At 41.1% G+C, this 22421-nt stretch overlaps 1 protein-coding gene and 1 long non-coding RNA gene across 6 annotated transcripts in view; one reads left to right on the forward strand and one right to left on the reverse strand.

The window, feature by feature from the left end:
- SCAF4 (SR-related CTD associated factor 4) overlaps nucleotides 1–6097 on the reverse strand; it is a 46911-nt gene extending 40814 nt beyond the window's left edge. For all 5 annotated transcript variants that reach the window (XM_074902778.1, XM_074902753.1, XM_074902769.1 and 2 more), the window contains exon 1: nucleotides 5814–6097. In XM_074902778.1, coding sequence (XP_074758879.1) covers nucleotides 5814–5843 — 30 coding nt within the window. In that variant the 5' untranslated portion in view covers nucleotides 5844–6097. The remainder of the gene's footprint in view (nucleotides 1–5813) is intronic.
- Nucleotides 6098–6292: 195 nt separating this feature from the next.
- On the forward strand, nucleotides 6293–21683 carry LOC141971496 (uncharacterized). Its single transcript, XR_012635288.1, has 5 exons — nucleotides 6293–6469; nucleotides 10672–10802; nucleotides 11815–11897; nucleotides 19705–19802; nucleotides 21411–21683. It is a non-coding gene; the product is annotated as an uncharacterized LOC141971496 (long non-coding RNA).
- Nucleotides 21684–22421: the final 738 nt, after the last annotated feature.

Here is a 22421-nt window from a genome sequence, read left to right on the forward strand (position 1 = left end):
CATAGGAATGTAAAAATACCTTTTAAGACTTTAATTGACTTCCCTGGCTTTGCTCTCTTGACAAAGTGTCTTTGACATAAAAAGGTCTCTTTATTTACAAATAAAGAGGTACGGCTCCATTTTGTGTAATTACTAAATAAAACCCACAGAAGAGAAGAAGCATAGATAGAAGCATGATTTACTGAAAGAAAGAGTGTTTAGTGATTAGCAGCTATTGAGCACTCAGGTCATTGTTACAATACTCATTCAGTCTTCCCACCTCCAATTTTCACAGAGCAGTCTAACATGCCTTCAACGATTTCATCAAGTCTTACATGTTCAAGAACATTTCTCTAAGCAGGCTCCATACACACATATGACAGTCAGCACTCTGTACATTCATTATTTTTTTGAATGTATTTTATTTATGCATTTAGAAATCACCCAATGCAGCCAAACTACAAGTCACTTACAGATGTATAATTTTAGCTATTTGTAGCTAGAAAAATGATGATGGAAGATGTGAGTAACAAGCACAGATACCATTCTATTTTGCTAACAAAACACCGTTACTATTAATGCATGATCAGATTTTCAAAGGGTCAGATGTTTTAAAAAATACATAAGTCCTAAGAAAATCTGTTACATTTTACTTCCCCTATAAAACTCATTGCTTCCTTTCCTCTTCAGGTCCCCATTCTTCCTTGAGCTACTAAGACAAGGAGGAAGACAATGATGTCTACTAAACTTCTGTCACTAAGCTATGTCTCAGAGGATCAATGTAAGTTTTAAATTCTTGACCATCAGCTGTGAAGCATACCAAGTATTAGGTGCTGCTGAAGGTAAAAGATCGACATAAAATTCATGGTTGTCAGGCTACATTCTTTGGAAAATAAAGTGAGATTTAAATTTTGCCAGACATAAACCCCAGGCAATGAAGCTAAATAGTACTTCATCTTTAAGTAATACTTCAACTTCACTTAAGCTATTTCTGTGGCCTAAGACGACCATTCATAAATTCTGAATCACTGAAACTCACATGAAAATGACATAAAAGTACACAGAATAGAATTTTGTTTTCTGCACAATATTTTTGACTCATATGCCTCTCAGAATCAGCGCTATGCTCGTAAGTCCAACATGTCCCCTGAAAAGCTCTTCATCTCATTTCTTCTCTTACCAAGAATCTCTACAAGAATGCCACAGCTTTTAGTATTGTGGAAACAGTTCAGTCCAGAAGCAACAGAATACACAGCTCTTTCCGGATGGCAGCGATGATGACCCTTCAATTACCATGATACAGTGATAAAAGCAAGAAAGCAACTTCCAGTCCAAAAGAGCTGCACACTACTTTTGCAATAATTTCAGTATGGGTCTCACAATCCAAAAAAGGGACTGAATTCACACTAAAACTCAAGTAGAACTCCCCTATCTTTCTCTCCTTCTACCCCATCTAAATAGCATTTGAACCGCTGGTTAAGCACTCTCCCAGGACATGTGGGAGGCAGCACCGACTTAAAAATACAGTCCATTGCACCTGCTGGAATATGGGAATCATTTTAGGCAGCTACAACAGGTAGTAGCTTTCACAGTTTTCTCAAAGAGACAAGGGGTGCCAAATCTTTCTTCCAACCACAGATTTTGGTAGTTGTGCCCTTGCTGCTTTGCCATACAACAGAGGGAATCTAACTGGGGTTCACGAGTTCCAGTAACTGCTGAAGAACCACCATAAAGGACATCCTGCTAACCTCTATTTATAGGACCTGGGGAGGGGAGGGGAAGAACAGGGAGAAACAGATTGTAAGAGAACATGCAAAATGAAGCTTTACCATTAGCACAAGATAGCTCTACTAGATCAAAAATACAACTGTCCAGTCCACTGAACATGGATAAACAGTAAAGAAGAAAGTTGCAGCTCTAACTTTAAAGAAACAGGCTATAAAATATCTATCCCGTTTGTGATCTAGGGACACTGAAGTGGGATATCAGTTGTTTCAGTGGTACAGATTACCAACCTGAGACACACGATTAAGTGAATATACTGCATTACTCAATACAAATGTCAGATTACAAAATAGGAGACCTGACTTTATTCTACTTCCAGAAGCAAGACCGTGAAGAAATCTCTATTTCTAACTTTTATAATCAGTAATTATCCCTTAAATTCTTCAGATTAAAGAAAAGGAAGCACATATCCTCTAAATTAAAACGACAAGGATTAAAACCTTTATAAACCATGGCAGATGTGTAGTTTGGGTTTTGTTTGTCTTAGAAAAATGATTGTTTTTTTCAAAAGTATAACAAAGTTTTGCAACATTATCAAGTTACCTTTTGTGATTTACTTACACTCTAAGTAATTTAACTTTATTATACTAATTAACTAAAATATTCATTTAACATAACATACACACCTAATAGTACATGAATTCTCATTCTTCCAGGATTCAGTATGAACTAAAAAACATACTATACTATATAACTGTCAAATCCCACCTATTCAGTTGGTAATATCTGCTCAGAGTACAGCAGGATAAAAATAAAGCAGCAAATGTGTTTGGTCAATACAAAAAATGTGCTTGCTCCTGTGGAAAAATAAGAATTTTTAAGAGGCACATTTGCTGGTAAACTTGCATTCAAAATATAAGTACAAAGAACAGGACTAAGGGAATGGGCAACACAATCAAACACGATCAAATTACGCAACCCGTGTAAGTTACCACCCATTGCCAGAGCCAAACTAATTGACTCTAAATGTTCTTTCCTAGCTTGCCACAATTGCTAACTGTGACGAGCTAGCTCAAACCTCTATATTTAAGTTTTACCTCACAGTTCAGATGGGCAGTTAAGATCACGTACTTATCACAATTAGCTGACAGGCAGAAACTTGTTACTTCACTGCAACATAATCATACATACTGTCAGAAGCGTACAACCCAAAGGGCAGAAACTCAACTTCCGAGCAGAATTGGAACCTAAGCCAGCCAAAACTACTAATGGTTTCTACTGGACTGGGTGAACAGCTTCAGCCAAAACAAAACAGTTTGAATTACAGAAATAAAAATGTTGCTGGTGCTTTTCTCTTGCTCCCTCAACTCTTCTGTCTGAAAAGAGCATATGAACCTAAGAACTTAAGAGGATGCTTAATTTACAGACCTGATTTGAACTTGGACCTCCCACCATTCAAGAAATTGCTGTAATTGCTAAAACCCCACAAAAATCCCAAACAATCTTATCACCTGAAGCAATAAGTGGCATCTCTTCCTTCATGCAGACTCGCAAGGAGCTGGCATCTGTCACCTCTGCAGAAGGGACAGTAAAGCTCGAAGCGCATCACCTCTAACATACATGGGAAGTCCAGCACAAAACTCACGGCTGCGGCAATTCAAGTTACCACTATAAAAGTGCTGTTCTCTATCTACAATGGTATTGTACAGCCAGCAAGTTCAGGAATCCTTGACCTACAGGGTATCCTGTAGATACCCCGATCTTCGCTGTTGAAGCTATTCCACTCTCAATAAAATAATTAACTATTCAGTGAACAGAGACTGGTACCTCTGTAGTCCTCACAACATCCATGCATTATAACACAAAATGAGTTCTCACATACTCGCTGGCCTGCACTATTCCCACCATTCTGTGAATGACGTTGAGACCTTTTGTAAAACAGCTCTTTCACTTTCTCGGCTTTCACTGAGAAAGCCCAGAAATGGAACAATATCTGACTGTAAATCTTACCCCCCTCAAAAAAGTTCGAGATGTTTCACACTTTATTTTAGTATGTATTGTTTTGCACATAGCGCTTCAAGCAACACATGCTGGAAAGTTAAGAGAACACTTTAAGAACTGGACTTTATGTTCTTAGCTAATATCATAAACATACCTTCTGAGAACAGGACACAAAGCCTGAATTTATTAACATGCTAGCTTTATGCGGAAGTAGTCCTATTGAACTAGTTATACACACACGATTGCAGAATAGGGAATTTAGCAAATATAGTTTTCCTCCCCATAACTGATGTTCAAATGAAATCTAGTGTTTTACTACCTTTCAGCAGACAGCCATCAGAATTTCGCTCCGTATTTCTGATTGTAGCAAACAAAAGCATCACACTTGTACTGCATCTGAGATGTATGAAATAAAACATGCCCATTTCTAAAACAGAGATTAGCCCCAGAATACCAAGAAACACTGCTTTCACTCTGAAGTCACACATACATCCACCACCAAATCAGCAAATTAAAGTGTTTTTTACTGCTTGAGAAACAATAAGCACTGTCTGCACAATTAAGTTTTATCAGGTAGCAACATGTTGAAATGAATGAAGCAAAAGCAATCATCTGCTTCTGTTTATATTTAGGCAGGTAAGAATACTTCTGTTCTCTGTTTACACTAAAATTGAAAATGCCGCATGCGTGTCATTCTATTTTAATGTATCTGGAAAGGTTGCTTTGTACCCTTCCATACCACTAGTTCAAAACAGCACAGTACACCCGTAACATTGGCAAATAAATAAAAATAGAATTGTTAACAGGAGATGTATGCTACCTACTTTTCACTTTGTACTGCTATAATTTTGTTAAAGATGAGTAGATTTGCAGTTGTGCGTGTGTGTATGACAAGCAGTTGCAGAGAGTGAACTTTACACAGCATGACTTCATCACATGAGAGTAATCTGCCATTTTTCCTGTTTCTGTCCAGCAAACATGCACAGCAACCTAACCTTCAAAACATATTAAACGTTCTGGAATAGGTTCTGGCTTTGCTTTAACTTATTATCTGCAACGAGAATATGCATATTCTATAGTCCATACAGGAACTGGAAAAGTCAAACCGTCACACCGAGGCAGGAGTGTCATCTAATCTAAGAATCATTTTAAGTCATGTGTCAAAAACTTTATAAAGTAGATGCCATTTTGTTATATATGATGCAAAAAACAAATCACGGCCCATTTTGTTTCCAATTTCGAGTGGCTAAGGAAGCCAAATGAAAAAAAAAAAAAAAAATCAGAAGACAACAAGAACCTTCAGTGCAGCATGAAAGGACACCCAACGCCTTCCGCTTTCCAACCTACCTCCCCTGTCTCTAGTGTTGGGGGTCGATCCCTTAGCCTCATCCCCAGGCGTCGTTTCTACAGAGAGCTGAGTCCCCTCACGGGTTTCCCTCTCCCTATTCAACCTCCAGCCTATCCTATTTGCCGCCTGTTCACATGGCAGGTCTCTCGCCAAACCACTGCGAGGAAATAAAAGTGCCTCGCGCCCTGAAACGCGGCTTCCCCCTCCTTAACAACACGCACGCAGTGGGAACGCCTTGTAACAGGGATCCCGGCTCGGACGCTCCCCAGCGGGGTGAGGAAGAAACTGGCAGAGGGGGGTGGGGGCAGAGAGGGGAGCCCGAAGATCCCCTCAGCGAGCTCCCCCCCCGCCCCGCTCCGGCCCAGCCCGTGCGGGGACCCGGGCTGCGGCGTCGCTCAGGGAACGCTCCAGGCCGTTGCAACTGCCGTGGCGGGCCTGACCCCGCTCGCCTCCATTTTCCTCAGGAGACCCGATCTCCGCCCCCCCCCCCCCCCCCCCCCCCCCCCCTTCCCACTCCTCCGCTCCCCGAGCCGGCGAAAGGCCCCGGGCCGAGCCAGGCCGAGCGCTGCCCGCGCCCTCCCCGGCGCAGGCCTCTTGACGGCGCCGCACCGGGCCCGCACGGCCCAGAGCCGGAAGCCGAGCGCGGGTTGGGGGGGGAGCGATGGCGGCCACCGTGACCGTCCCCCCCCCTTCCACCCCTTGCCCTACCGCGGGCCCCCGTCCGGCGCTCCCCTCCCCCGCCCCGCTCCCCGGCTCCCACCTCCTGGTTGAAGGCGTTCACGGCCTCCATGTTGGCGGCGGCGGTTGATGCGGGCGGGCGCCCGCGCGGGGGAGGGAGGGAGGGAGGGAGGGAGGGGGAGGAGGGGCCGCCGGTCCCGCTCAGGGGCTGCGCGCGGACATGGCCGTTCGGCGGCGGGGCTCGCGCTCTCCCCTCGCTCGCTCTCCCTCGCGCTCCCTCGCTCGCTCGGTGCGGCGTCTCGCTGGCAGAGCCCCGGCACAGACCGTCTCTCCCAGCGGGATGGCGGAGCCCACGCCGCGCACAGCACCCTGGGATCGTGCAGGCCTCCCGGCCCCGCGCCACCCACAGGAGAGAGAGAGAGAGAGAGAAGGGGGGGGGGCGGGGGGAGGAGAGGGAGGGAGGGAGCGCGCGCGCGGCGAGGGCACCACGTGACCCGGGGCCGGGTTACTCCCCGGGCCCCGCCATGTCAGCGCCGGCCCCGCCCCCGGGGAGGGGAAATGGCGGGGATAAAGCAGACCGCCGGCCTGGTGGTGCGGCTGCCTCTTCTCTCGGAGGTTGCCTGGGCGTATGGATAGAACCGGGGCGTTCCGTGGCTTGTTCCCTCAGAGGAGGCTGCAGCTTGGGGTGGCTCGGCTCGGCTCGGCCCGGCCCGGCTCCCTGAGGCGGTGCGGGGCAGGGTGCGTGTCCGGGCCGAGGCGATGTGGGAGACTGGGGTGAAAGCTGTGCTCGCTTCCATGTTCACACTTAGAAATTTACGTTTCCCATAATAGTATATCGCAGGTGGCACAGGTTACGTACTAACCCCCACTCTGAATAGAGCGAAGGAGCAGCACTGGAGTGTGATACCTCGTGTGACCAGTACTGTCCCGGTGGAAGTAACTGCGCTGTTTGCTTAAATATAAACCAGAAAACTGAAAGGCTGTTCTCAGCCAAGTGTTATGCACCGGTAAAGAAGATAGTTAATCGATGACTACGTGCATGCTAACCATGGGAGCTAATGTGTGTGAGAACTGCACGTATGCTGTGTAGTTAGAGGGCATTGGCTGGCTACAGGCATTATTAAAAGGGCATTTGTTAAGTAAACTGTCAGGTACTATAGTAATGTCTGGGTATCGGTGTCGAATCATAGCTATTTCAGGTTTACAGAGTGTTGTATGATACGGTATGTTTAAAATGTTAGTGTTTAACTCGCAATTTCATTTTTTTTAACTCCAGTACACTAGCAAGGGAATCAATTGGAAAGAGGAAACTTAAAATGTTGCAGAAATCTCACGTAAAGCGTATTTGGCTTTCCTCTGTGTTCTACTATTAAACTGTGCCTGGTGTTTGAGTTGTTAATCAAATGCAGAATCTCTAAGGAATCTCTTCTTCCTGTCATCAATAAATGGCTGTCCAGGAATTAGTCTCCTTTAAAAGCAAATATTTTGAACTTCAAAGAAATATGACAGAGTAACAAGAACTCTTGTTCTACTCAGATTATGGAACACATAAGGAGAAGTTTGTGTACAGTTGTATGGCTGATAATTAGAGGAAGTTTTAAAATAAATAGGTTCTCGTAGCAAATGGAAAGTTCTTCTAGATATTGTGAAGTTCTATAAGTTGATCTTTTATCAGAAAAAAATAATTCTCGTTTTCATAGTTCTTTAAAGAAAGCTGCCAAACTAGAGAAGAGTGGGGGGGGGGGAGATAATATTGCCCATCTAGTCTTTGTATCTTTGCTTTTTGTGATTTTTGCCATTTTCAACATGGCAAATTACTTAATATGTAGCTTTTAGTACTGTTCTTGTTCATGTCACTGTCCAAAAATTCACAAAAGGTAGCTGCCACCTGAAAAATACGAACAACAAAGGTAGAACTGGAGTATGCACTGAGAGGTTGAAAAAAATGTAAATTATCTCTGTCCAGTTCTTGCATCAGCTAAAAAGCTTTCTGAGAAGTAAGACTGATTTCTTTGAGGGCTCTTGGCTTAGGGAGGGAGAATGACTGAGAATGGACTTCCTGCACTGGTAATTAATTTTCAGGTTTGAAACCTAGGTATTAAATGGTGACAGCTGTTTTTATAATGGTTAGTACCTGACATTATGTTCCTTCTGTATATACTTGATAATACAAATGCAACTCTCTCAATGCACTGTTAGTAGCTTATACAGAGTACAGAAAAACAAAACCTTCCCAAGCCAGGAAAGGCTGTCAGTGGTTCTGGAAATTCACATTAAATTTGGGAGTTCTTTTAATTATTAAAACTTTTTGTTGTTATATATATGCCTTTCACAGGGTGTCACTACAGGTTCTCTAGAAGTGGCTCCTAAAAACTCTGTGTTAAATAATTCAGTTTTCCTCATTGTTATTTATTAGGTATTGTATTTTTTTTTTTTAAATCTGCTTTTGTAGCATGTTTGTAATCGAACTTTGTGCATAATTGGATTTTACGTAACCTGCAGGGGGAAAAAACTAATGTAGCTGTTCCCCAGCGTGTTTCAGAATTGTCTAATACACGTGCTGGTCGCTGCAGTGCCTCAGTGCTCGATGGGCTAGCTGTGTTAGTGCCTACCTTGCTGTGCTACGCTCTCTGCCCACTCGCCTACCAAGCTCAATTCTGGTGTAGTTATGTCTGTGCTATAATATGGTCCTGGTTCCACCTGCAGCACAGACAAATCCTTAGGGTCTGTAGAATTATCCCTGGCAACTTGTGTTCATTCATTGAGAATTAAATTCTGATTCCTCAGGGGCTGAATGTTAGGATTTGGGAGTGGAAAAGGGTGAAGTAGGTTAATTACTGCAACTTTAGACATGTTTGGGCTTAGACATGTTTTGGGTACAAGTCTATGGCTTAGCTATTCAAAGCTGATCTGCTAGATCAGTTAGTATGTTCGGTAATTTTTAAGGAAAATATGCCATTGCTTGTATTATATTATGATTACCTCTAGAGAGAGGAGACAACTTTATAACTTCTTAATTTAAAGCATGTTCTTTTCATTATACTTTTGTCAATTTTACATTTGTAGGTACTGGAGCTTGCAGCAGGTTTATTATTTAAATTTGCTTTTATGACAGGCATTGTATAAATACATGTTGTACAGTGCCCAGTATTGTGTTATATATTTGTACAATATAAAAGATGGTCCTTGCCTCAAAGACCATGCAATCCAGTGTGGCTCGGAGCATTTAATATCGCTCTTGTTTTTCATGTAATATATATTTTTAAATACTGTTCCATATTATTCCATATGTCTTAACATTTAACAGTTTTGACTTGTATTGGTGCATGGGCTTAGTTTGTTCAGCTTGCTTTTGTTTCTGACAGATGGGCAATAAATGGGCACAGCAATGTATGGAAATTGCTGTTGAGAACAAATTATGGTTACTTGATGTAATGATTCTTTTTGTCTTTGTACCAGCTGATGAAATACATGTGCAAGTCTTATTCAAGCTTGTTGAAATCCAAAATGTTTTTGAATTCAGTATAGTCCTTGTCATTTTATACATAATGAAATTCAAGTTTAACTGAATTTCAGTTAGCTTAAGCATTTAAAGAGTTTGACATAATGATATGTCTGTCATTTTTTTTCTTGCAGTAATATTAAATCTTGATCTTTGAAGATGTTAAGAATCCTAAATTTTGCTCAGTCTCCTAAATTATTAGCATTGTGAATCATTATTGACAAAGAAAATGATTGACACCAATCATCCATAAAAATGTCATATTCCCTGTTCTTTGATTATCTGTGTCTGCCTATCAGTATTTCTCTGACTCATTCAATAAGGATTAGTTATCACTTGCACATGATTACTCTTATTTACTAGTGAAATTTAACTTATGGGGCAACTTTTTTTTTACTAGAATTTCATGAAACCCTGTATTCTATAGAAAGCAAAACTAGTTTTCCTGCCATGTTCAATATATTACTATGGCTTTATATTCTTTATTAAAATAATACTCTATATGTTCATCATGATATAAGTATTTACAGTGTGATTGGTATAGCTCTGCCTCACATCACGGGGGGGGGGGGGGGGGGATTTACTTACTGTTCTCTAAATGTTCGCATCAAATACAAGCCATGCTAAAATCAGATCCCTGAAATCAATAGGTCTTTGAGGAAAGAGGGTTTTTTTTCCTTCACTCTGGTAGGATTGAAATTGTAGGCTCGGCAGCGTGATTCTGTCCTTGAGAGTTAAACTGATGGTTATGGATGCTGATCTGTTCGTTTACAGTTTGTAAACTCAAGTTTTGCTGACAAGCAGCCCGTAGTGGAAACTTCATAGGACAGGGAGTGTTTTGCCTGCCTGCTTTGTGGAACAAATCAGTGTGTAGAAGCTTTGGACAGAGCTAACTTCCAACTTCCACCATAAGTATGTAGGTATAGTTAAGGTTCTAACCTAGAAAAAACTGTGAAGTGTAACAGCTGGTCACTTAGAGATTGTCTCTCTTCCTTTGCACTGTTGGAGTGATATAAGTGACCAAAGTAAAGCAAGGTGATTCTGTGGGTGACCTGATGCAGACAGCTGGATCTGATGCTTGCAGGTTAAGATATTCTAGCTCTAGGACTTTTTCTTGTATTCTCAATCAATACCAAGATTTGAGTGTGGTGTAAAATACTTCTTTCTTGCCGGGGGTTTACTTTTGAACTACTTATTGAGGCAAGTTGGAGCAGATGGGATTTATGGTTTTTGTCTGTGTAAGCATTTAGATTTTTATGCTCTGCCATAATGTTACTGCTGTAGACTTGGCTTTAGTGTTTAAAAAATTCTTGGCTTTTTTCTACTGCTTATGAGACAATATCTAAAACTGCTGTTGATAGATATCTAACCACTGAGAGTGTGGCTTGTCTATATCTGATGCTTAGTGTAACAATTTATTTTAATATTTTGTGGACAGGAGGAAGCCTCTGCCTTTAACAAAATATCTTGAATAACTGCATGGAAATGGGACTGCCCACTAATCCCCTCCCTCCAGTGGATCTTGAATATCACCCCAGTATTTACAGAGATTCCAAATCATACAGCAAGGTAATAACAAGGAGCTCACTTTGTAAAATCTCTGTGCAAATCCTGAACTGAACAGGTGTTTTGCACTTGAAAGCTTATATGGGATAGAATATTAACTTGGTAGAAGACCACTGTTTAGGTTTTCTGTGCAATCTAGACTTGCTTTTGCTGGAGACACATGAGAACAGCCTTCCCACTTTGCTTCTCCATAGTTATCTCACCAACCTCTTCTGGTCTGATGTGGAGGCTGGCAAGATTATGAGACTAGACAAGGTTTTACTGTAGGTGCAAGACTGAAGATCAAAGTATGTCAGAAGTTACTTCCTCCCTTGTAATACTGTGGTACTGCTGTTCCTGCTGTCCATCGAAGGCATAGAGACTGCTGAGAGCTAACAGCCGTTAAATAAAGACTAATGAAGTATTTTGAAAAATTCAGTGTTTAACTGTGGTTTAAGAGATGATGTGAACATGTGGAATTTAGGACACAGAGCACGAAAACATACAGAAATACATATTATATGTGATGGTTAATAGTCTGTCTAGCACATTATAAGTTTATAAGAACAACAGTTACAAATGTGTTCACATCGAAATATTAAAATTAATTATTCGGTGCTTTAGAAAACCTGCACAGCCGTAAGCAAGTGGGTTTTTTAATTGGGAATCACAAATCACATTTTTAGTGAATGATTTATTTGAAAAAAAGCCTGCAACTCTAAAGCAACTGCCACTCTGTGTTTGAGTCAATTTCTAGGCATATGTGTAAGCTAAAGCAATAACAATTAGAAATGTGAAACTGTTCACTGCTTGTACAACCTCTGTCTCTTTCTGGTAACTTTGTGGTACTAGTTCTTTATATCTTTTCTTTTAGGTATTTTAGAACAAAGTATTTAATTATGGATTCCATGAAATTTTACTTCAAAGGGTTTTTCCCACCCCTTCCATAAATCAGGCGAGAAGGAGCAAAAAACTGTTCGTGTCCAAATGGATAGGAATTCTGTTTCTTGATTTCTGTGTTTGCTTGTTTATTTAGGAGAAGAAATATCAGAATACACAGTCAACAGAAGCAGAAAATGCTGTCTTTATGAAACGAGCTTTCAGCCTACTGTGTTTCTTGTGAGTAAAGCCTGGGAACATTCACCTCTTCCAGCACTGATACCTATTTTTGCAAAATCAGTTTTAAATAGGATCAAATCCTGATGTCCTCATTTAAATTTTGTGCTTCTGAATTTCACTGAGATAAATGCACAGGTTTTGGTGATACATTATTGCAGGCCTCAGTTCCTTTGCTTTGTATTTAACCTCCTACTGGCATCAGTAGGTCAGAAGCACTGGGGGCTTTGTCCTTCTTGATTATCACAACACCCATCAAGCTCACTTTGGTCTCAAAAGAGTTTGTGCCAAACATCTTGCACTGAAACAATAAATAGTTCTCTGTTGTTTCTTCTAGCCTCTCCTTCCCTCCCCATATTATCCAGGGCAAAAGGAGTTTAAAGTGATTTCTATATCTGTATAACCTGTTTGCAGTATTTTGTATAATCTGTATTTACAGTAACCCATTCTGTAAACCTATGTTCAAGTGCCTTATTTTATATTGTCTCTGTCAGGCATTCAAAAAATATGTTCAGTCCTTTTTTCCTCTGCTGTAATGAGTGAGACTTAAAAATCACCAAGAACAGTTGACATGTCTTGTAATTATTTGCTTTCTAGCTTTTGGAAGTTGGCTTTTTTGGTGTTTCTTCCTCACACTGATGAGAGAGATTTATTTTTTTAACATCAAGGTGTTCATGTAGTCACTACTTCAGAAGATGGGATTTTAAGGCAGCTAGGTGTCATGGGGTGTAATAAAATTCTGGGTACTATCAGTGATACTTGATTTACTAGGGGATGTAACCATAAAGTGTTTAAGACTAAGAGGGAATATGTAACGGACTTTTAAGCAATTTTTGGTTTTGCTGGTAAACATTTCTAGTCAGATTATACTTGTGGGAGGAGGAAGAAATCATATGCAAGAGGCAACAATTCTTAGGCCTAAGATTTTAAGATGTGGCAATAGGTAGGCATCTCAGTCATCATGGGAGATGTGTGGACAGATTGCCGAGATTTGTTTGATTCAGGTGCGTATTTTCAGTAGCATTCTGTGTTGCTGCTGCAGCCCAACACCACAGTACATGGATGAAAAATGTCAGGTTCTTTGAAACTCTACTAAAGTGTACTAAGAGGGATTTGAACACTTTTCCTTGGTACTACTGAGAAGTACCAATGGCACAATCCTCATTTGTGGCATCTATTTAGCCTTTCAGGTTTCAGCATGTTGATCTTGGGAACACAGGATAAGAAGGACTTTATGAGCTGCTGGCTGCAGCTGCTTCCAACTGAAGTGAATGACATTATCTGATTAAAATACACCTAAAAGCAGAGCTTTGGGTCTGTCCTTCCCCACTCAACAAACATTAGAAGGATGTTTGCAAATGTGATAGCTCTGAACTTTAGGAAGAAGCTTTCACCTTCCAGATTAAATTTATTCACATTAAATCTATAGGCACTTTCTCTTCGTCCACTACTATCTCTAGAGCAAATAATTCTTCACCGGCTTTACTCCTTAGATTTAAAACTTTGTTGTGTTGTGGTTTTTTTATTTTACCATTTCTCTTACAGTCCCTGTTGTGGCCAGAAGATGGCACTTATGTACGCACTAAGAGGCAAATGAGGCTAATATAATTTATCTTTGCTGAAACTGTGTTTGTGTAATAGCAGTAAATATCTTGGGCAAATGATAACTCACAGGATAAAAGATCACTTTGATCTTGTAGCACATGAGGGGCACAGATTCAAGAACAAAGTCCAGGAACTTGTTATTCCACATAGAAACTTTGTCCTTATTCAGTAATAAAGATCTGGTATACCCCTGAATTCAGAAGGCAACCATCAAACAAAAATCCTGCATGTTGGGGTTTTTTGTGGGTTGGTTGGGGTTTTTTTAAGAATAATTTAAAAGCAGTTTCTACCACTTTTTTTCTATTCCAGCTGAGATTTTGTGCTACATGTTAAAGCCTGGTCTAAAGATGATCTTCCACTGAAATAGCTTTAGCACCCGTGGCTTTTGTACTTGCCCTTCCTCCCCAATTATGGTATTTATATTCTTTATGGAGACTGAGTTGTACTGTTCTCCAGCAAAACTAACTTCCCACACCTATTTGTGATAAGCCATCCCAACATGAATTTCTTTTATCGTAATACAACTTTGCCAGACATCAGGGACATGGCTCTAAACTAGTCTTGTTAAAAGAATACAGCTCTTCTGTAGCCATGTTCAAAGTCATGCAGCTCTGAACTTGCACCTAAGAGAATGTGGAGGGGAGCATATAAAGTGACAACAACTCATCTGGGCAGTTCCCAAGTCTGTCAGCATGTTTTTGTGCAGATCATGGGGCCATCTAAATCAAAGCAGAAACTAGAGGGGTTTGTCTGGCCTGCTGTGCATGGAGTAGTGCTGCCTGAAATCCCTGGACTCATGCCTCTGGCAGTCTCAAGGGGTCTGGATCCAGCTTCCCAATAGCCCTGCTCTTTGAATAAACCTTTTATCAGGGTATGCCAGGGGTTTGATGATGTTGTCAGTTCATTACACCAACAGCCACACTGACTCCTTATGACCTTCTGTCTCTTTCACCTGCTATTATTGCCCACAGCCTTCTTCCCACTGCCATCTTTTATCACTGATTTATTTTCAGGATTTACTTCCAGACCTTTTGTTTTGCTTCCTATAAAAGCAGTAAGCATTGTCATGGAGGATGCCAGCTTGCATCCAAACTTCCCCAGCCTGTGAGCCCTGTTTCAGTCAGAAAACTAAGCATGAGAACAACCTGAAAACTTATTTCATGTGTGTTTTCATCAGATGTCTCTTGGTAAGAAAATCATAATATATATATACCCACATACATGGGTACTGCACTGTGGCCACTAACAACCAGATTGTTTTCTATGTTGCATGCAGAAGGATTCTTGCAGAGGATAGTTCATCCACTGGCTCTGATGGGAGTTTCTGTGATTTGAGACCGAATTGAGCCATATCAAACCCAAGTCCAATCTTTGAAGATCCACATCCAAGTGCTAAGCCCCTAAGCAATCCAAAGGGCTCCTGGGCCTTATGAAGTCTGAAGAATGCAATCAACAGTCTGAGAAGGGAAAGCAGTTGGAAAAATACCTCTGGTGTCGATTGTACGCCAACGTCAAATACTTGACCGCTGGCAGGAGATAAAAGACTGTGAGCTACGAAAGGAGGAAGGACTGCAAGGAGCACTGGGGGTGGGCTGGCTGTCTGCATCTGAACCAGCCATGGGGAGGCTGCGGCGTAAGTGCTGGAATCTTGGCTTGCCAGTGGTCCAGAACAGGGTCTTTGCTGGAATGAGGCACAGTTGTTATCCAGACCGCATGCTTTCGGGTTTTTTGTGTGTGTGTGTGTGAAAAGCAGGTCTCAGTAGTTCTACGACTGGATGGCTGCAGGTGCTTGGCAGTGAGATATAAGCCTTCTGCTGCTGTTTTGCACTGTCCGCCTGCACGGGTCATAGGCTTCAAGCAGCTCTTGGCAGTGTGAGTGGACCTGCTACTAAATGCATGTGTAACACCATGCCGCCTTTGACTGTGAACAGTTAGCTGAACTGTTACACGCTTCATTTGCAAAACTCACTGGGATTTTTTGGCAAAGTAGAAATATAGTCATTTCAAATATAAATAATTAGTAAAATAGACCCTGCCAAGAGAAACGTTACTCTGCGTGTGTGAATCTTGCCCTACTTAAAAAAGAGAAAACAAGTTATGATGGTTATGTTGTTTCATGTGTTACTCCAAAAAACTCTGGTACTATGAAGAGAGGGGTGTTGTTAGAGCCTGAGTTGCGTAGTACCTACCTCACATACAGATCTCAGTTCTGTGGGAGTCAGGAGACCTGGCTTCTTTTTATAGCTGTCCTACAGCATCCCTGGCCATGGCACCCCTTCTATCAGATGTAGGTGATGGTGCCTCTCAGGAGAAGTCATTGCTCACTTTGAGGTCCCAGGTGTATTAGCATTTATGAAGCAAGTAAAGGACCTCATGCAGCCTACTGCAAAAGCAGAGGATGTGAAACATCAATACCTATCAGTTTGTATTTGACTCTGCTTAATATGTCATGAGATATATTTACATTTCATTGGGTAGGAAAAAGCACCTTCTGAACCCATTAACTGAAATTAAATCTATCAAAATAACTATGTACCGTTAAGGTGAAATTTTCAGATAATTGCATATCCTCCTACAAAGCATATGTAGGTTGTTTTAACTTAGACACACAAAAAAATCCTGTTGTGTGAATGCGAAGTTAGTGCTCGCTCACGCTGGGTGCTTGTTGCTCAGGTCTTTAGATGGAAGCCTGGTATTTTTCTGCAGAAAAGCAGTAGCTTGCTTGGTGTCAGTGTAAATTCCTGCCAGTGTGTCACATAGCACACCTAGGTGACCTGTCACCGTGGCTGAGGGGGAAATTCAGCCTACGTACTTTGCTGGGACAACCAGAAGGTTCTAGTTAGGAAGGTGGGTTTTCTGCTTGTTGAAGCTCCTGAAATAGTTGAAGAGCACTCTTGAAATCCTGCTGTGAACATAGAGTGATCCTTGGTTACTCTGTGGAGGTACTTTGTGGAGACAGCTATCCCAGGCTGGAGTGGTAGCACATTAAACTCTTGAGCATGATAATGACTACAGGGTGCTAGCAACTCTAGGATGTCCTTCAGCTGTGCTTGCTGTTCTCAAGGATGGCAAACTTTACTTACAGGAGCAATCCCAAAGCCCTTGTCAAAAATCAACAGACCTCTAGAAATGCAGAATTGTTTTCCATAGCTTGAAAGCACTCAGAAGTCTGTGTCCTACAGACATCCACAGGAACTAGATGGCCAAGTGATGCCCTGTGTCTGTCCCCAGGTTTGTGTATGGGGAGGCAAGATGGGCATCCAGAGGGGACCCTTGTCAGATGTTCCAGTGCCACCCATCTGCTAATATCACCAGCAGCTCCAAGTGCAGCATGGAAGCAGGAGAGCAGCTGCAGAGTCCCTCCATCACCCTCCTGGCCAGGTGCAGCCTGACTTGTCCTGTGGTTGTGGGTGCACACAGTGTTTAGCCCCAAACCTGCCTGCATCTCATGGAACCAGAAAAGTCGTTTGCGTTTTTCAATATTTTTCTTTTTAATTTCCCGCTAAAAAGAGTAGTTTTCTTCTATTTTGTCCTGTTCCTCTGCAGACTCATGTATTTGTAATATCTTGCCTTCTGAGAGCTTGCCATAGCTCTATAGTCTGATAATATTTGGGTTTCTGCACTCACTCTGCTGTTGCTATGCAACCAACCAACAACAGCAATTTGCATGACCCTTTCTTCAGATGATATTAATATGCAGGAATTAGTGCCAGCTGTAGTTGGTGATGTGACCATTTGCAACCAGCCACCTTCTCCTTGTCTACCTCTTGCTTCTGGTATTGCTTGAAGTGAAAGACTGTACATTCTTTGGTATTGGGTAGCATGTAAGGATTGAATATGGACAGAAACAGGACATAAATGCCATGAGGTCATCCTTGCTTACTGGAAACATGAAAACTCTCAAGGGCAGAAAGTAAGAGCATGGCCAAAGGTTCATGTGGTGAGCCCTTATATGCAACTGAAAGTTAAAAGGCCACATAAAAAAAAATATCTTTGGGACACTAGATGAAATCTAAGTATGTTTTGTTGCATATAAGGAAGCCTTTCTGGAGTAAGGTTAAACTCTCTGGCCATCCTTATGGTGCTAGCACAATCCTCAGGGTGGATTTTCAGAGGCAGAAGTAGCACTTAGGTAGTTGATTCCTATTGACTGTCAATGTCAGTTTAGTACCTGATGGCTTGTACCTGCCTTTGAAAAGTCTATTTCATAGCAGAGGGATTTTTTGTTTGTTTTTTCTGTTGAGGTTTTTTTCCAAACCAGAACAGTGTTGTTGGAAAGCACTGGTTGGCATTGTATTGCCAGGCACTGCTGAGTGCCCTGTGGCCCCGCTACTGCCCCTCTCCAGCACTGCCACACATCTCCTTGAGCAAAATGTTTTTGCTGGCATTTCCAGGTGGGCTCTGGCTTGTGGCATCTTTTTTCAGGCCATTCGCAATATCCTTTGTAGTTCTAGAGGTGCCATTTGTACTCTGGAGTACCACTAAGGGGTTTCTCTAAGGAGCATTCTTAATGTATTAGCTGAAATGAATTATTTATTTGAGATCAGTACATTGACGTACCATGTAAGTGAGTATATAAATAGAAGCATAATAGGTAAACCACATTATCCTAACATTAAACCAAAATAAATTGATAACTATGTCTTAATTTTGATATATGTGCAAGGTGTCTACTGAGAAGTTAGCTGCAGCTATAGTGTCTTCGTTACCATGATCCTTGTTCTACATGTGTGTATGCATGTGTCTGATTTTACTGATGTTTACATGCCTGAGGATTTCTGTGTGATGAGAAACATATATTGTGAAGATATTTTCCAATATATTAATTTATTCTGTTTCCCTGTAACTAATCTATATCCACAAATAGGAGATACGTTGAAAAAAAAAGTAAAGTTTAGTATAAATATATAAAAGCAAGTTTATATTGGATTCTAGGAAAAATATTTTGTCGTAAGCATACAGGTATAGTTGGAAACATATGAATACAGGTATAGTTGAATACACGTAGTTATAAATAAGATTTTTATTTAGATATTTTACTCTAATATACTGATTGAGATATACTTCAGAAGTAATTATTTCTGACATTTTGGTAAGATTCTTAGATCTGTTCTGTATTTTTGATATTACATTATTTGGAAATCAACCAGCTGGAAATGAGATACATTTGGCATGTACAGTGAAGGTGTGTGCATTATGCTTTGAATGACCATGAAGTTTGTTAGCATTTTATTTAGAATTCTAAGAAAATTAAGCTCATGTAATTATGCTTTTTGTACACATTTCTGGGGTTTTCAGAAACATGGCTTTAATCTGTCTGTCACAGGATGACATATTTATGATCATTGCTACTGCTTAACCAATTCGGTAAAATCTTGGCTATCGAGTGTCAAAACCTTTAACCCCCTCAAGTAGTAATCCTTTTATATAAAAATCATCCCATTACATCAATAGGGTTACTTCTAAAAATATACTTTTGTAAGAATGGACTCATTTTTATTACTGTGCTTTAAATATATTTCTATATGGCTTTGATCCACTTAAAACTATGTATTCTATTTGTTTGAAGATAAAGATCTATTTTTTTTTCATCTGTCTTATTTCTGTTCCTACATTATTGTATTTTAGGAGAGAGACTAAAGGAGTACTTGTATCATAACTGTAAGTGATTCAGAATGCTGCAGTGCACTTAATAACTAGATATTTCATTATAATCTTGCTACATAATCTACTCTGTCTGTCAGTCAGTGGATTGCTTTTCATACCCACTTTGACTGTCTGGCACAGTAAAACACTTTGCTATTTCTGTGAGGAGCTTGCAGAATTATTCGCATCAGAAGCCAGCTAACAATGAGAAGTGTGACTGGACACTCCTCATGCTCGCCTTTCCTGCTCCATCACTGGTCCTTCAGGAGACAACAAGCAGCTGGAAGCGCCCTGGGTCTTGCAATTGAACATTCCTGCAAATCAAGCTTGTTACTGATGGCTTGTACCACAGCAGCAATTTTAAGCCATGATAGTCTCTGTTCTGAAGGGTTAGGAATTTCACACAATATAATACGGGTACAGGAAAGCTCTGCCTCGGAATAATAGGATGTGCCTTATGTTGTACAGAGCCATCCGTAGATTTCTCTTTGTAAATCATTTATCTCTCTGCTGTCCACTCAGCTAACACTTTTCCATACTCTGATGGTTTGTTTTACAGAAGTCACTGCTTCTGAAGATTTGTGAAATTCCACTTACTTGACTGAAAGGGTGAGCAGCCGATTTGCCAGGCCCCTCCCGATGCCATACAAAATATATGTAAGTAAAGAGAAGAAGGGCACGAGGTCATCAGAAGTTAGATCTCTTATTTTCCGTAAATGAGATAGATATCCCTAACTGAAAGGTGGGTGAAGGAATTGAGTTGACACCTTTTCTATTATTTTGTGTCAAATTACACACACACTCAGGAGCTCAGCACCTTTGTAACGGGTAAACCAAGACTTTCTTCGTTGTGACTGCATACCTAATCACTAGGTATTTACATGTATCCCTGGATTCATCACATAAACACAACTTTTGTCCTTCACCCTTCCGTGTTTTGCAGCTTCTTCTCATCTTCATTGTAAGTCTGCTTCTCTCTCCTTTTGCATCTCCTAATAACAAGCTTGTGACTAGTCCTTCAATCATCTTCCACAATAAGTGAAGCTGGGTTTGTCAGGAGATAAAATATTTTATTAGATGAACTAATATAGCTGGAAAAAACTCCAGACAAGCTAGTGAAAGCTGATCAAACTGTATCAGTTGATGAAATGAAAAATAGTGTCTCTCTGTATAAATGATGCTTTACTTCACCTTTCCACTGTCCCTGTTCCAACAACTTAACTTCCAGTTCCAATGGCAACATTTTTTCTTGATTCTCCCCAGAGAATCTAGTTCATTACAAAAGAATGATTTTAATTTATGGTTTGTAATGCCAGATGGGCTACTGCGATGCTCGAGCCCGCCTTCCTGTTTGACACACAGCATCAGGCTTCTTCCTGTTTAAAATACAATGTCTTTTAGAAAAACATCTGATTTTGATTTAAAGAATTCCAAAGAAGGAGACTTTGCCATAATGCCTCACTGGGTTGCTGCGGTGGTTAATTACCCTCACTGTTAAATATATGTGTCTTATTTTATAGCTCAAATTTGTCTAGATTCGGCTCCCAACCACTGGATCTCATTATAGCTTTGTCCGTGAGCCTGTGTTCATACTTAGACATATAGACTATGAGCAATCACCCCATCCCTTTGCTAGGCTTAAAAGGACCAAGTTCTTCCACTGCAAAGTGTATTATTTCAGTATTTCTTCAGTCTCATAGCCCTTTTCTGAATTTTCTTCAATTTACCAACTTACTCCTTGAATTGTGGAGAGCAGAACCAGATGCAGTTTTCCAGATGGGGTTACAGGAGTGCAGAATACTCTGATCATTTGGCAGTTTTTTTCTTTACTCCTTGGTTTTCCTTTGTGTATGTATTTATGGGCCATGTTTTAAATGGACTAAGATGCTATTTTTAATAGGCAGAAATACGCACCCAGAGCCTGAGTCACATTATCTCTTTTGGCCATTAAGAGCGGACAGAGAGTAGCAGGGTCTGAAAGCAATATCAAAGCCAAAGTTTTCATGCATAGTTCCTCTTCCCTTCCAAATATTTCACAATACTTAGCGTTCATCAGCCAGGTGGATAAATCAGTGTTGCTTCGAGGGAGCAAGTATGTGTTTGCTGTAGAAACAAGTGCGGAAATTAATAACCTACTGGGTTTTGTAATAATCAACCTGATATCCTGACATATTCAAACGCATCTTTGAGTGACTCTGTAATCATGTAAATATACAAACACAGAACTATTTTTCCGCTGTGTTTTTCTTTCCTCTGTTTCTCTAGAAAGTCTACCAGTAAAAAGTGTAAAAGTTTATTTGGACCCAGCAGGAACTGGCTTTCAGTTTTTCATTGAAGGATTTACAAGGATGTGTTGACTGGAACCTCTCTGCAGAAAATTTGTCGAGGAGCACTTTCTACACCCAAAATGGATTTGGTCATTCCATACATATTTAGGGCTTAATTTGTAAAATTTCCTCACTAGGACTGGTCTGATTTTGTTAAACAGGAGTGTTCATTTGGACATGGATTAACTATATAAAGAAATGTTTGAGAGATCACATATGCTCAGAGCTAGACTAAATGACCTGTACAGCGCTAACCTAAATAAACCAGAAGTGAAAGACAAAAAGAGCTAAGACTTATTTTCAAGCCAACTTCATGAGTTTTTGAGGCGTGAGTAATGATTTTTAGATGCTCAGATTAGCATTACCGAATGAGGGCCTCCTTAGCCCCAGCCCTGCAGGTGAGCTGGCTGAGGAATTGGGTGGGAGTACAAAAGCCAGCCCTCCTGGCAGTGCTGGGAGGCTGGTTTTAGTCTGGAGCTTCAGGATCTTTATGTGGAGACAAGGCTGGAGCCAAACAAAACCCTCCCCAAACCTGTTATCTCAGCACCTTTGAGGTTGGGGAGTTTTTTCTCAGTACGCTTAAAGTTCAAGAGTTTGGGATTGCAGCAGAGGTGCTCAGGACTATGAAAAGGTTTTGGACACCCACTGTCTGGTGGTGGAGCCAGCTGCTTTTTCTTGAGGGGTTTGAAAAGACGCACCTGGTAGTGGTGCCAGATCTAGGGTGTTTTGGACACTATCTAGACCCTGTAGTTGCTGCAGGGGAGCTTTGTACAGAGCCAGCTGCTGAGCACCATGTCCTGCTGAACCAGCTGTGGTTACAGCTGCCAGGCAGGCCACTGTTGAAGAAACTGCTGTTTTCTGCCAAGCTTGGTAGTTTGCCAGCCACATTAACAGTCCATGCAACTTTACTTCTGCGAACACTCGCCGACTCTGACCCTGTCTCCCCTTA

Source organism: Athene noctua, chromosome 1, assembly GCF_965140245.1.
Source record: "Athene noctua chromosome 1, bAthNoc1.hap1.1, whole genome shotgun sequence".
NCBI lineage: Eukaryota > Metazoa > Chordata > Aves > Strigiformes > Strigidae > Athene > Athene noctua.